The 13,728-nt window shown below is 55.3% G+C and overlaps 1 protein-coding gene across 1 annotated transcript in view; it reads right to left on the reverse strand.

Moving 5' to 3' along the window:
• Positions 1-13,728, reverse strand: part of IGSF21 (immunoglobin superfamily member 21) — a 239,308-nt gene that overhangs the window by 6,865 nt on the left and 218,715 nt on the right. Inside the window, exons 5-6 of the mRNA XM_072828105.1 lie at positions 6,871-6,986; positions 3,724-4,198 (exon numbers count right to left, since the gene is read on the reverse strand). Of these exons, the coding sequence (XP_072684206.1) occupies positions 3,724-4,198; positions 6,871-6,986 (591 nt within the window). The remainder of the gene's footprint in view (positions 1-3,723; positions 4,199-6,870; positions 6,987-13,728) is intronic.

Here is a 13,728-nt window from a genome sequence, read left to right on the forward strand (position 1 = left end):
GTTTGAGATAAGGTGTTCAAGGAAGGACCTTCTGAGAGGTCCTTTGACACTTTGAACAGAGGCCTCAGTGGCAGAGGCCTTGAGACTATCTGGAGCAAGATTATTTCAGGCAGAAAGGAAAGCCAGTGCCAAGTGACAGAGGTGGGCCCGAGCTGGGCATATTCACAGAAGAGTGAAGAGGACCCCGTGGCTGGAGCAGATGGAGCAGAGGGGAGGGATGAGTGAACACCGCTGGGATTTGGTTTTAAAAATAATGGCAATTGTACAGGGAAATGCACTCTTCTTAAGAACACAATGTGACAATCTCAATGTGAACACCTATGTAACCACCTTCCCAAAGTCTAGAACATTCCCATCCCTCTAGAAGATTCCTTTTTGCTCCCTTCCACCCTCCATAGGAAAACCCTGTTCTGACTTCTATCACCAGAAATGTCATGTTCTAGCAGTTTGTTATGTAAATGGAATCATGCAGTCGGTCCTCTTTGCTGTCTGGCTTCTTTTGCTTGGGATACTGTTTCTGAGCTCTGTCCCTATTGTTGGCTATAACAGGAGTTCTTTGGTATGGACGAGAAGTAGTTCATGGTACGAATAGACCACAAATTTGTTCTCCCATCTTCCTAATTATGGACATTTGGTTTACTTCTAGTTCTTATTATTGCTCTTGTGATGAATAAAGCTGCTGTGAACATTCATGTCCAAATCTTTGTGGACATACGCTTCCATTTCTTTTGGGTAAACGCTCAGGAGTGAAACTCCTAGGTAGTAAAGTAGCAGTTGGTACGCAACTGCTAATAGTCCAACGTAGTGGTTCTGTTTTATATTCCCACCAGCAATGCGTGAAGGTTCCGATTGTTCTATGTGCTCATCAGCATTTGACATCGCTGGTTTTTCCAACACTAGCCATTCTAGTCGCTGTGAAATGGCATATCTCACTGAGGCCTCAGTCTTCATTTTCCCGGTGACCAATGATATTGTACACTGCTTAATATGCTTATTGGCCCTTTGTGGTTTTTTTTTTAAATTGAGTTGTCGTGTCATTATTGATCTATAGTAGTTCTTTATATATTCTGGATACAAGTCCTTTGTCATATATCTGTCTTGGGAGTATTTTCTCTAGGTCTTTAGTTTGCTTTTTCGTGTTCCTAAAGGTGCCTTTTTATGAGCAGAAGCTTTGAATTTTGATTCAGGCTAATTTACCCATTTCCAATTTTTCGTTTGTTGTCTTTTGTGACCTTTTAAAGAAATCCTTGCCTACCTGAACATCACAAAGCTACATTCCCACGTTTTGCTTTCGAAGCTTTATGTTGTTGGGTTTCACATTTAGGCCTGCGATTCATCTCAAATTAATTCTTGTGTGTATGGGAGGTAGGGGACTGGGGTCATTTTGTCCTTAAGCTTGTCCAGTTGTTCAGGGCAGCCTGTTAAAAAGACTTCTCTTTCCCCATTCAATGGCCCAGGGGCCTTCATCAAAAATCAATTGACTCTCTCTATGTAGGTCTATTTCTGGACTCTATTCTGTTCTATCAGTCTATTTGTCTACCACTGGAGAGTCTGGGGTGGGTGTGTATCTGTGTCATGATCTGATTTATATTTTAAGTAGTTCAATCAGGACAAAGAACAGAGAAGGAGAAGACTGGTAGCAGAAAGACCAGTCTAGGGGCCAATGGAAGAATCCAGATGGGGACTGGCAGTGCTTGGGTTGAGTGGTCAGAGGGAAAATGGTGAGAGGTGGTTCTGAGCCAGGGCTTGATGCTGGCTTGGATGTGGGCTATGGGAAAAGAGCAGGAGAAGCAGGTGACTCCAAGGGTTCTGACTCCATCAATGGGAAGAACGTAGTTGCCACCTGCTGAGATGGGTTCTAGGAGAACCAGGCGTGTCTTCTTGTGGGGAGCGGCTACGGAGCTGGGGAGGACATCCTGGCAGAGGGAACAGAGGAGTCACAGGGAGGCGTGCTCTGATCTTTGTCGGCCTGACCTTCAAAGTCCCCATCAGATGGCTGGATTCTGTGCCCCGGGCTCATCTGCTCACCCATCCCACTGTCTCCCCACCGTCTCCCCACCATGGCCAGAGTGCAGGGTGCCCCCCACTTCCTTGGGAACCCTCCAGCTCATTGCTCTGTCCATGGGTCATGCCAATGCCCACTGGCTCTGAGTGTCCTCACTGCAGCCGCAGCAGGTGGGCAGTAGAGCACAGTGGTGAGGCATGTGGGCCTGGGGTCAGACCTGACCCCAGGGGACCTACGGGGAGGCTCTCCAAGCCTGGCTCCTATTACTTATGAAATGGGAATGATGACAGCATCTCTCAATGCCCCAGAAGCGCATTGCCCAGGCACAAAGAGATCTCACGAGGGAATCATCTTGCATAGAGCCTGGCTCCTGGCACTTACGAGGTCACAATTATTGGCTCCCTTCAACAGATCAGAAACCCAACGCTCAGGGACCCTGAGGCCTGAGGTCACACCAACACACAGAGGCCAAGGGTGGATGGGAAGCCAGCCCAGGATCTCTACTCCTTCACCCAATTTGGCCCCTGCACATTGGTGGCCCTGCTGTGTCCCCCACTCTACAGGTCCCTGGGGCGCACACACAAGCCCAGGCATGGGAGCCGGCCTCGCCCTTGCTCTAATGATGGGGGTGGAGTGCACACACCACCATGGCTCCAGTCAAGGGACCCGCCTGGGATCAGGGACAGGGCAGGCGAGCCCTTTAGTCTGGCTTGGGGTGTGGGTGGGATGGGGGTGGGGCAGGCCAGTGGCAGCACCCCTCATCACCCTGGTGTGAGATGTGAACTGCAAGCTCACCTCTCCAGCTGCTGCGAGGTCCTTGTCTGGTCTTTCTTGCTCTCGGCTGGGGGGTGGAGCAGGGCACCATCCCAGGGAAGCCAACGTTTGGGTCAGGGGGAAGGACACGGCTTTCCCGGGGTTGAGGCTGCTCTGGTTCCCAGCCGGGGAGGTTCAAATTCCAGAAAGAACAACGGGAAGTGCCGAGGGTCCACAGAGTGAGGTAGGGGCAGGCTCTGGGTGGACCAGGTCCCAGCAGCCAGCACAAGGCCTGGTTGTGGGGGTGCCAGTGAAGTCTCTCCAGAACGACAAGTGGCCAGCACTCAGGTAGCAGTGGCCCATGACACTGGATGTGCGAGGAGGCGCAGTGAGAGGCTGAGAGCGAGACTCTGGGGCCGTACTGTCCGCTTCTGAGCCCACGTCTGCTTACCTTGAGCAATTACTGGTTCTGCAAACTTCTCTGACTCTCCATATTCTGGATCCCCACTGACCAAATTCCCCTGACCTCTTGCCTTCCTGACTCTGTCCGGCATACTTTCCCGACACCCCTGTGACCCCCCGTGTACCCCAACCCAGCTCAGCAAACCTTCTGAAGAACCTCAGTTCTGGCGGCGCCTGGGTGACTCAGTTGGTTAAGTGTCTGTCCTTGGCTGACGCTAAGGTCATGATCTCGGGGTCCTGGGACTGGTCCCCGCATCGGGCTCCCTGCCCAGCAGGGAGGTTGCTTTTCCCTCTCCCTCTGTGATCCCTCTCGCTCTTGCTTGCTCTCAAATAAACAAATAAATCATCCTAAGAACCGCAGCTCTGATCTCTGCGCCTGACACCCGTCTGCCCCACCTCCTCCCCACGTCCGTGGTGGCCAGCAACCCAAGCACCCCACACCCCCGGCTCCTCGCCACCCAGCTCTGCAGGGGGCCTGCAGCACGGCACCCACCAAGTCTTACCCAGCGTGACCTCTGCCTGCATGGGCATCGACAGCGCTGGGTGCTTGACCTCACAGCTGAAGAGGGCCTCGTTGTCGATCTGCGGGTTGAGCGTCCAGGTGAGCAGGGCGCGCACCTCCACTGTGCCGTCACTGCCCGGGGTGTGGCTGTGGCGCAGGAAGTAGATGGGCTCGTTGCTGTGGACCCAGCGCGGGAACTCGCGGCTCACCACCGTCTCTGGGACGTTCTCGGTGGTGGGCTGGAAGAGGGTGCTGGGGTCCGGGGTCAGGCTGCGGGCGGGGCGCTCTGTGTAGGGACGCCCACCCCGGTTCTCGGCGTCCAGCAGGGACAGGGACCTGTGCATCTTGGTGTCATCCAGGTCGCGGTGCAGGAGGCTGCGGAAGGGCCTGCTGTCCTGGAGGGGGCCCGAGCTTGCAGCCGGCGGCTCGGACAGGGGCACTGCCTCGATGGGTTCCCCGTCGCGTTTGAAATAAACCTGAAATGGCAAGGAGGGTGTGGGAAAGAGTTTGTGGGGATGACCCGGACCTCCCCATGGATCTCAGAGGGGCCGGCCGCAGGATGCCAGTTCTCCTGGGACCTCCCCCTCCTTTTGGACTCCAGCACCCCCAGCACGCCACGTCAGCTCAGTTCGGGGGGACACACAGCCCCTAGCGGCAGTGCCTGAGCCCATCACGGCCTTTGCCCTCAGGTGAGTGGCTTTAGCTCCAATTTCCTTACTTTTTTTAAAATTTGTTAAATTATATTTTATTTTATTAAGATTTTATTTATTTATTCATGAGAGACACAGGCAGAGGGAGAAGCAGGCTCCCTGCGGGGAACCCGACGTGGGACTCGATCCCAGGATAAACCCCAGGTCATGACCTGAGCTGAAGGCCGATGCTCAACCACTGAGCCACCTGGGCGTGCCTCCAATTTCCTTACTTTTAAAGGGGACTTAGAGCACCTCCTCCTCGGTGGGGCTGTGGATGCTTAAGCGACACGGTGTACCCAAACAGGGGCCGCCCCTGCAGCAGCCACCTGGGCTCCAGGGACCACCCGTGCCCGCCTGGGGCCGGCTTGTGGAAGAGGGAGAAGGTGGGTGGGCCCCGGAGAGTAAACTGAGCCGCTGTCACTGTTGGAAGAAGAATGAAGAGAAAAGGATCTCCGCGTGGGTGCGACAGGGAGGAAGGACACAGGTGCAGGTGTGGGAGCCAGCGAGGGCTGGGGATGAGGCGAACGGGCGCGTCTCCTCGTTTTTTCTGCTAATGGAGAATTCAAGTTTTGAGAGGCGGCAGTTAATTTAATTTGTTGTCTTTTTATTTTGGAAGATGTGTGTGCCCAGAAGACTGTGGGGATGGATGGGGTGTATTTTTTAATAAATCAGGTAAATAAATGGATGGGAGACATGGAGAGGGGAGAGCAGGAAGCAGCTTTCTGGGTATGCTGGTGCAGGTGAGGGGAGGGAGGGAGCCTTGGGGGAGGGGGAGGGCGAGGGGAGGAAATGTGGGGCAGGGAGAAGCTGTCAGGGTTTACAGCTCCAATGAGGAGTCTCCTATGCACATAACAACCTGCTTTGGATTTTTCTTTCTTTCTTTGAAAAGTGCTTCAAATGCAGGTTTGTAATTTATACCAAAGATTTCTTTTTAAGTTCTGATCTGACGTCCCAGGCAAACGTAAGATGCCTGGAATGTGGGGAATTAAGGATCTTGTGTGTGTGGAGAGAGAGAGACAGAGAGAGAGACAGAGAGAGAGATGTCGTTTACATCTATATATTCAGCTACATATAGATACGAAATTGAATATTTTACTGCCGTATCTTAAATGTCAGGAACAGGTGGGGGCTGGGGGTGGGGAGTCTTCCCTCAGGCCCGGGGCTAAGGAGCCTTTCTTCATGCCCCTCCAAAAAGAAGTTGTTCTTTGGAGAAAAAGACCAGCTTGTCTGATTATGGGGAGGCCAGACCTCTTTTGGGTTCCAAAGGGGGAAATTTGGGTGCCATGTCCTGTTCTCAGCAATCGCTGGGTTTGAAATTGCCTTTTTATTTGTCTCCTTGGAAGTACAGGTGGAGGGGGAAGGACCTCACCGAAGGCTTGTCTCTGCAGCCCTGCCTACTACCCCACCTGTGCCCGTGGGCACCTGCCTACTGCCCCACCTGTGCCTGTGGGCACCTGCCTACTGCCTCACCTGTGCCTGTGGGCACCTGTTTACTGCCCCACCTGTGCCTGTGGGCACCAGCCTACTGCCCACCTGTGCCCGTGGGCACCTGCCTACTGCCCCACCTGTGCCCATGGGCACCTGCCTACTGCCTCACCTGTGCCTGTGGGCACCTTCCTACTGCCCCACCTGTGCCTGTGGGCACCTGTTTACTGCCCCATCTGTGTCTGTGGGCACCTGTTTACTGCCCCATCTGTCCATGGGCACCTGCCTATTGCCCACCTGTGCCTTTGGGCATCTATTTACTGCCCCATCTGTACCCATGGGCACCTGCCTACTGCCCCATCTATGCCCATGGGCACCTGTTTACTGCCCCATCTGTGCCTGTGGGCACCTTCCCACTGCCCCGTATTGAGTCTTTCTGCACCTGTTTACTGCCCTGCCCTGAGAAGTGGGTCTATCTGGGCCTAGCTCCTGAGGTGAAGCTGGCCTGCGTCCCTAGGTCACCCCACTGCATCACGCTTATGAGACATTCAGGGTCTGCAATGCGTGGTCTCTCTGCCTTGGACTCTAATCCTACCCTCCTCCACTGCAGCCCCAGCCCCTCACTAATCCTAGTGATGGATGGAACTCACGGGGGCAAGAGTAGTAAACAGTTCTCTTGGAGGGGGCCTGGGGAGCATGTAGCCCATGGATCCCAGTACGGGTCAGGGAACCCTAAGGGGTTCACACAGGTGCTCCAGGCGTCAGTAAGGACAACTTGCCCTTCCTTCACTTCTAAATGTCTTATACGTGAGGGTTCATATAATTCATGAGACCAAACAGGTCCTGTTGCTTCTAAAAAAGCGGAAAGTTTTGGGGCGCCTGAGTGGCTCGGTCAGTTAAGCATCTGACTCTCGATTTCGGCTCAGATCATGATCTCAGAGTCTTGAGATCAAGCCCCATGTAGGACAGGCCACAGAGAAGGGTGGTCCGGCAGGGGGCGGGGAGGGGCTGGGCACTCCAGGGGGACTCACCATGGGGGCTGGCTTCCCTCCGGACACGATGCAGACCAGCGTGAAGTTCTGGGCTTGGTAGCGGCTGAAGGGGGCTGGCATGTCCGCGGCCACCACTTCGATGGAGGTGGGGGGAGCTACCGGGAAGGAAGCACAGTGACACAAAGGCTTTAATGGAAGATTTGGGAGGAGTTCACTGACGACCTAAGATGGGCCAGGTCCCCTGCGGCTGCTGGGAGCAGGAAGGGGAGGAATGTGGCACGACTGCACCGGCATCAACCATAGTGAGAGCAGCGTCGGGGCTGGGTGCACAGATGAGGTGAGCCCGAATGGAGCCCAGGACACAGGTAAAGGTGTGAAGGGCGTCAGATCCCGGGAGGTATAATGGGTGAGAAGGGGTCCCCGGGCAAGCCTGAGGAGGTGACTGTGCTGCTACCGAGGAAGCAAGAGCCGCTGGAGGACAAGTGTGGCAGGTGGAGGGAACAGCGGCGCATGCAAAGGAGCACGTTGGCCCAGGGCAGGGGCTAGTGGGAGGCAGGTCGCGGCTGCCGGAGTGGGGATGGGGGGATGTGGTGCCCGCGGGCCTGGGGGATGCAGGGAAGAGCCGCTGACGGTAGGTTAGCGCTTGCAGGCGTGTGCTGGGGCCGGTTCCTAACAGCTCATGAGGCTCAAATGTGCCATTTTCAGGACTTGTCAAGCAGTTGTCGAACCGCTGGTAGCCCGAAATCAGCCACAGCGGGCATCTTTACACCACGGAAATTGGCCGCCACTATAAATCAGGGCTTTTTGTGTCTCTCCTTCTTCTGCCGCAGCCCCCAGAGAGGGGCTTTCCCAGCACACCACTGGTTATGGGTTTTCTTCTTTGTCCCGGGAGCGGCGGGGAGCCATTGAAGGTTGTAGGCAAGAGCAGAGACATGCTCTGAGTTGCATTTTGGAGACTGAAAACACAGAGTGTGTGACTCAGGCTACACAGGCTGACCATTTAGAGCGGGGCGAGGGCAGTAGAGATTAGAGGACTTTGAGAGCTATTTAGAGTCAAGAGCTGCTTCTTTCCTTTCTTCCTGGAAGTTGCCTCCTTTTGGCTGGGCCTGCCTCCCGCCGGCTCACGCTGCTCTGTTCACCGGCCACCACCGGCTGGTGTGACAAAGCCAGAGCTCCCGGGCACCGTGGGGTGTTGGAAAGGACACAGATGGAGCCATCAGGAACTCCGAGGTCCAAATCCCAGCCACGTCACCACATCTCCATGTCCTTGGGCAACTTACCAAAACTGTGAGCCTCCGTTCCCCCGATTCGCTAAATTGGGGAGCAAAGCCGGGCAGACATATGTGGAAGGACGGGCCAGTGACGAGGCGTGCGAGGGCTCAGCACATGGTAGGGACCTGCTACTCTTCGGATTCCCACTATTAATCTCCCTGGCCCCCGCGAGCTCAGCCAGGACAGGAGCCAGAATCTGAGAACCCGACTTGGGGAAGACTGTCCAGCCTTGGGGCAAGTGCGACGGGGGAAGCAGAGAGAATGGATTGCCGTGGGCCTTTCCTTCCTGCAGGGGGTTTTCACTCTGGCAAAGTTTAATTAAGTTCCAGAAACAGTTCCTGACACCTACTAGGTGCCGGGCATGGCGCCAGGCACCTGCTATAGGCGCCCTGTGGTGAGACACGGTGTCGAGAAGCCCACAGGCTGGTGGTGGTGGTGGTGGGGGGGTGACAGCCGCCTGGCAACTCTATTTTAAGGCCTAGCACGACGAAGCCAGGTACGAGCCATTCATCCATTCGGGCGGCCTCCGCGTGCTGTGCTATTGGCAAGGGAAGCGGCGCGAAGGGGAAGCAGTGGGCAAACAATAGACGGAGAATTGTAATTAAGTGTGAGATTGTATGAAACAGATGGTAAGTGGGGTTGGAATTCGGAGAGGGGAAACACACGCCGGAACACGGCCATTACCCAGCAGCCCCACATTCTGCAATCCGACTTTTCCCGAACCCCCACAAAACACCTGGGGCCCCACAGCCAGAACCTGCCTTCGGCCAACGCTGAAGAGCCAGGAGCGTGCTGTTCCAGGCCCGCCGTGTGGTGACTTCGTTTCAGCCTCCCCATCAGTCTGAGAGGTGGGTTTATTTATGCCCATTTTACAGATGGGAGACGGAAGAGGCCACGGAGACCGCCCGGGGTTCCACAGAGTCGGGATTGGAGCCCGAGCTCGATGACTCGGACATGGGGCTGTGCCGCCCCGCTCTTCGGAATGAAGGAAGGAGCTCGTGTGTGTCGGCACCTCGAGCCCTAAGGATGCACCTATGGAACCCTCATTTACTGGCACAGCTCAGCCTCTGTGGAAGCCTGGCCATGCAGGTCCCTGGGTCGGGGTGGGGTCTCCTGTGGGCGGCTGTCCTTGACTGGGCTACCCCAGAGACGAAGGGGCCGTGCCAATTAGAGCTTTAGCAGAAAACTCTGGCGCTACCCATGGTGGTGCACGCGCAGGTGTAAGTAGACCCTCCAAGAATCCGACCGGCCCAGAAATGGCAGGGGCGTCTTCAATGTCACTCATGTTCCCCTCACTTTCATCGAGAGCCTTAGAGCCTTCCTCATAGGACTGCTTTCAGGAGCAGACGACAGGATGCTCACAGGATGCCTTGTCAGCTTACCAGATGCGGTGCCGCGGTGCTCCTTACCGTTTGCGTCGCCGTCATCCGGGAGGTAGTACAGGGCAGTGGTTAAAAGCGTGGGCTGTAAATCAGATGACCCAGAGTTCACAGACTGGCTGTACCACTTGCTACTGGCTGTGTGACCTTGGGCAAGTGGTTGAACCTCTCTGAACCTCGATTTCCCCACCCGCAAAACGGAATCACAGGGTACCTGCAACGACTGGATGAACGGGGGTCTGAAAGTGCATCCAATACGTGTCAGTTGCACTTATTAGCGGGATTATTTACTAACATTCTTTCCTGAGGTTCCTTGCTACTGGCCACGAGAATTAAAGGTCTCTGCCTTTGGGGCCTTCACGGTTTAGTGAGAAGAACAGAAGATGCCCTAGACTGGCACCTTCCCACATAGCAGTCAGCTCACCCCCATGAGGCTGTTGAGCCCTTGAAACGTGGCTTTTTTGAGCTCCCGTGCGTAATTGTGAAGTACACGCTGCCTTTTGAAGGCCATTTTAAAAAGAAAGTCAAATATATGACAACTATATTTTATACTGAAACGTAGATTTCAATATAAATTTTATATGTTGAAACTGTGGGCTCTCCTGGACTTAATACATATATTATTAAATTTAATTCACCTTTGAATACTTTTCTCAACGCGGTGATTAGGAAACTCAACAATGACCTCCGTGGCTGGCAAGTGACGTTTCTGTTGGATGACACCGGTCTAGACCTTCTATCTGACGAGTAAGCAAACTGAGGTCAGAGAGAGGGACAGATTTGGAAGCCAGTGGCAGAGCCGAGACTGGCACTCAGGACTTCCAGACCCAGGCCAGGGTTCCTTGCAGAGCACGGGTGCCCCCCCGATCTGCGCACGCACACATCCCCATCCTGGAGATCTGCACCCACGTCACGCACGCCGCCCACGCAGGCCTTGATTGGGAGATGTGTTCCTGTCCCTCGTTATATTTCTGAGCAGGTGTTAGCAATATGTACAGCTAATCAAGCTCATAAGACAATAACAGATTTCAGTTGTATGGACGATGACACAGCAGAGCTGCTAATATCAGCGTGGACAGCCCCGGCTTCCTATCTCCCCATCAACATATTCCTCAGTCGCCGTGTCCTAGGAAAATGTCACTCTGCATCTCGCCTCCTGTCTCGCGGTGGAGGGATCTGAGTGCAGGCAGTCAGGGAGCTGTCTACACCTGGGAGTCCCTGGCTGTTTATGGATGCTTCCCTCCACACATCACATCATCCTCTCCCTGTTCCTCCTCTCCTTCCCGTCTCTCCACTAAGCACAGCTCTCCTCCCCCCCCAACCCCTGGCTGCATCCTCATCCCTGCCTCCCTCTGCACCTGGTCCACTCCATCCCCAGCTCCGCTCTCTTCCCAACTCGCGTGCCTTCCCATCCTCATCTCTATTCTCATCTCCATGCCCATCCCTCTTACAGGTCTGAGCAAGGTCAAAGCAAGCTACCCCCTATGTGCCCCATGCCTGGGGTAGACCCTGTGGTCCCGGGAGCAGTGTCCAGTCAAAGGCAGGTGACCTGCGGCATGCACGCACGGGCATAAATTCCACGCAACCGTCTGGAGGAGAGTAATCTCCGAGTTCCAAGCCGGGCTCCGGGATCACCTGGCTGTGATCCATGTGGCATATAAGGCAAAGAATCCACAAAGAGCCCAGGGCACCCACTACGAGTGTCTGGTCCCTACGGACTCCGAGGATGCACCTTCAGGGGTGTCTGTGCTGGTGCAGTGCTCTCTTAGGTGGCCGGGGGAGCCCACCCACACCATTTACCCGAAAGGACCCTCCTCAGGGGAAGAGACACCGAGCGGGTGTATTTGGATCGGGGAGGGGATAAATGGTAGCAGTCCTGGCGGCGAGAGCCCACACCTGAGCAGAGCTTCAGAGTTCACAAGCCGCTCCCAGGCTCGTCGCGCACACTCAGCCCTGGGCAGTAGGAAGCTCCCCACCGGCTCTACACGTCCACGGCCAAACAGGCGTCCCCTGAGTCCCCCCGATCCCAAGTCGAGCCAGTCAACTTCCCAGGTTTGTGTGACTTCGTCTGAAGCAGAGAGGATTGCTGCTGGAAGTTTCTCTGACCCATTCTGTGTCGCATCAGCCCGTCGGCCTCCTCAGCCCATGTCTGCGGCCCCGGCCCACGCTCGCCCCCGGACACAGGGCTCGCGGTTATTTTATTCTTGACAGTGAGGCAATGGTCGGGGGATGGGTTTTTATGAAATTAACTCTGAAATATTGCCCGTCTTTATCTTGAAAGCAGAACTTCGTTTCGGTCATCGGGACTCGCTTTGAAGATAACGCGATGGTTCTTGGCGCTGTAGATCAGCCGGTGGCCTTTGAAATGTGAGAACACAAACCTGCTCTTACACAAACCCCAGCAGGCCCGTGTCTACCTGCGTCTACAGGGGTTAAGTCCTCTCCTCGCCCGTGAGGTCCTCCCCGGCCCCCGCCGGACTATGGGCTCAGACAACAGTCCCACCGAGGGGCCAGCGCCGGCTCTGCCACCAACAGCCCGTGGGACCATGGTTGACCGCCCCCCCCCCACAGATGGGCGACGATCTTCCAATCTGCAAAATGGGTTCAATAAACCACAACCTGCTAACGTTTCTGCTTCCGGGATTTTTGAGAAGAGCCAGCAGATAAGAACCCGCTATAAGGACGACAAAGTGCACAAACGTAAAAGGATTATGTGCATCACCCCTTCGACTGCCCACAGCCCTCCCCGCGCTGAGGGAGCCTCTTTCCCTTCCAGGAGTGGCCAGTGTCTGGAGGAGACGACAGCCGCCCCTGTTCCCTGCATACCACCGAGCGTCGGCGCTGAGCCCACGCCTGCTCTGAGTGTCATTTATCACGGGGTGGTAATCAATTAGATTTGGGGAGGGGTGGGGGAGGGAAAAGACAAGTTCGAAATTATATTATTTGCAAAAATCCATTCTTTCCTCTCAGCACGCCTGCTCTATTGACTGCCTTCCTTTCAATCAGCAACTGGTCATTAACCGTATTTCAAGAAAAAAAAAAGAAAAAAAAAAAGAGAGCCACCCTCTTAATATAAAAGTGTCATGTGTGACTATAAATGTCCCCCTATGTTCCCTATTTTAATTTTTTCCCTTTTTTTGGGGGGGAGGAGATCCCCCATCTCTGTTTCTTTCCATCCTTTCCACCGGTCTCTCTTGCTCAAAGGAGCACCCCCTCCAGGCAGCCACCCTGCTCCAGCCGCGCTGAGCTGCCCAAGGTTCCCTCTGCACCCCCACGGCCTTCCCCTGCCCTGCGGGAACCAGTCCTTCTGCTGGTTAACTCCGCCTCACCCGTGAGGGCTGGCCTCCGGTGCTGCCTCCTCCAGGCAGTCTTCCGGGACTTTGCCAGCCTGGGTTGGGGCTTATGCTCGGGATTCCCGGGGAGTTCTGTTCTTGTCAGTCTCACGGGTGCTTGTCACTGTGTCCTGGGTCTGCGTCTGTTTCTCCGCGAGGCTGTGCTCCCTGAAGTCTGGAGCTTTGTCTTTGCTCCACCTGACCTCAGAGCTGGCGCAGGCCTGACACACGGCAGTTCAAGTTCAATTCCTGTTTCCTCCCTTCCTTCCTCCCCTCGTCTCTCCCGGCACAGGCAAGCACACAGCCTGCTTGCAGAAGGAATCCCAGGCGACCCTATAATGCTGTGGACCCTGCCTTGCCTGGACCGAGGCCACCTTCCCCTCCCTGTGCCCCAAACACGCCGAGACTCGGGGGGGTGGGGGGTTGTCCATGAACACCCTCAACGCCTTTGAACCCCAGGGCCTTTGCACTTGTTGCTGCCCTCCGCTCAGCTTTCTGCACAGCTGGGTCTTGCTCATCTTTCAAGTATCGGCTCAGATGTCACCTCCAACCTAGGCTGGGCCCCCCATTTATTCTCTGTCACAATGCGCTGCCATTTCTTCACAAAGCACATCGCATGTTCCATTCGTTCGTACGTTCGTTTGCATCTGGGCTTTCTCGCTGACGCCCCCACTAGAATGTGATCACCAGAGGGCAGGGGCCGCTTCTTGTCTATGGTCCCATCCCTAGTGCCGGACACACAGGGACTCGCTCAATAAATATCCGTCCCATGAATGAGGGACAGTCCCATGAGTGGGTGGGGAGGGACCCCCCTGGGTCGTGCCCTCCAGTCCCTGCCCCATTCGGAGGGGCTGAAATCTCTGGGCCTCCCGCCCCAGGACCCTCCCTCCAACAGAAGCCCTAGGAGGCCCATC

The sequence above is a fragment of the Canis lupus genome, chromosome 5 (genome assembly GCF_048164855.1).
Source record: "Canis lupus baileyi chromosome 5, mCanLup2.hap1, whole genome shotgun sequence".
NCBI lineage: Eukaryota > Metazoa > Chordata > Mammalia > Carnivora > Canidae > Canis > Canis lupus.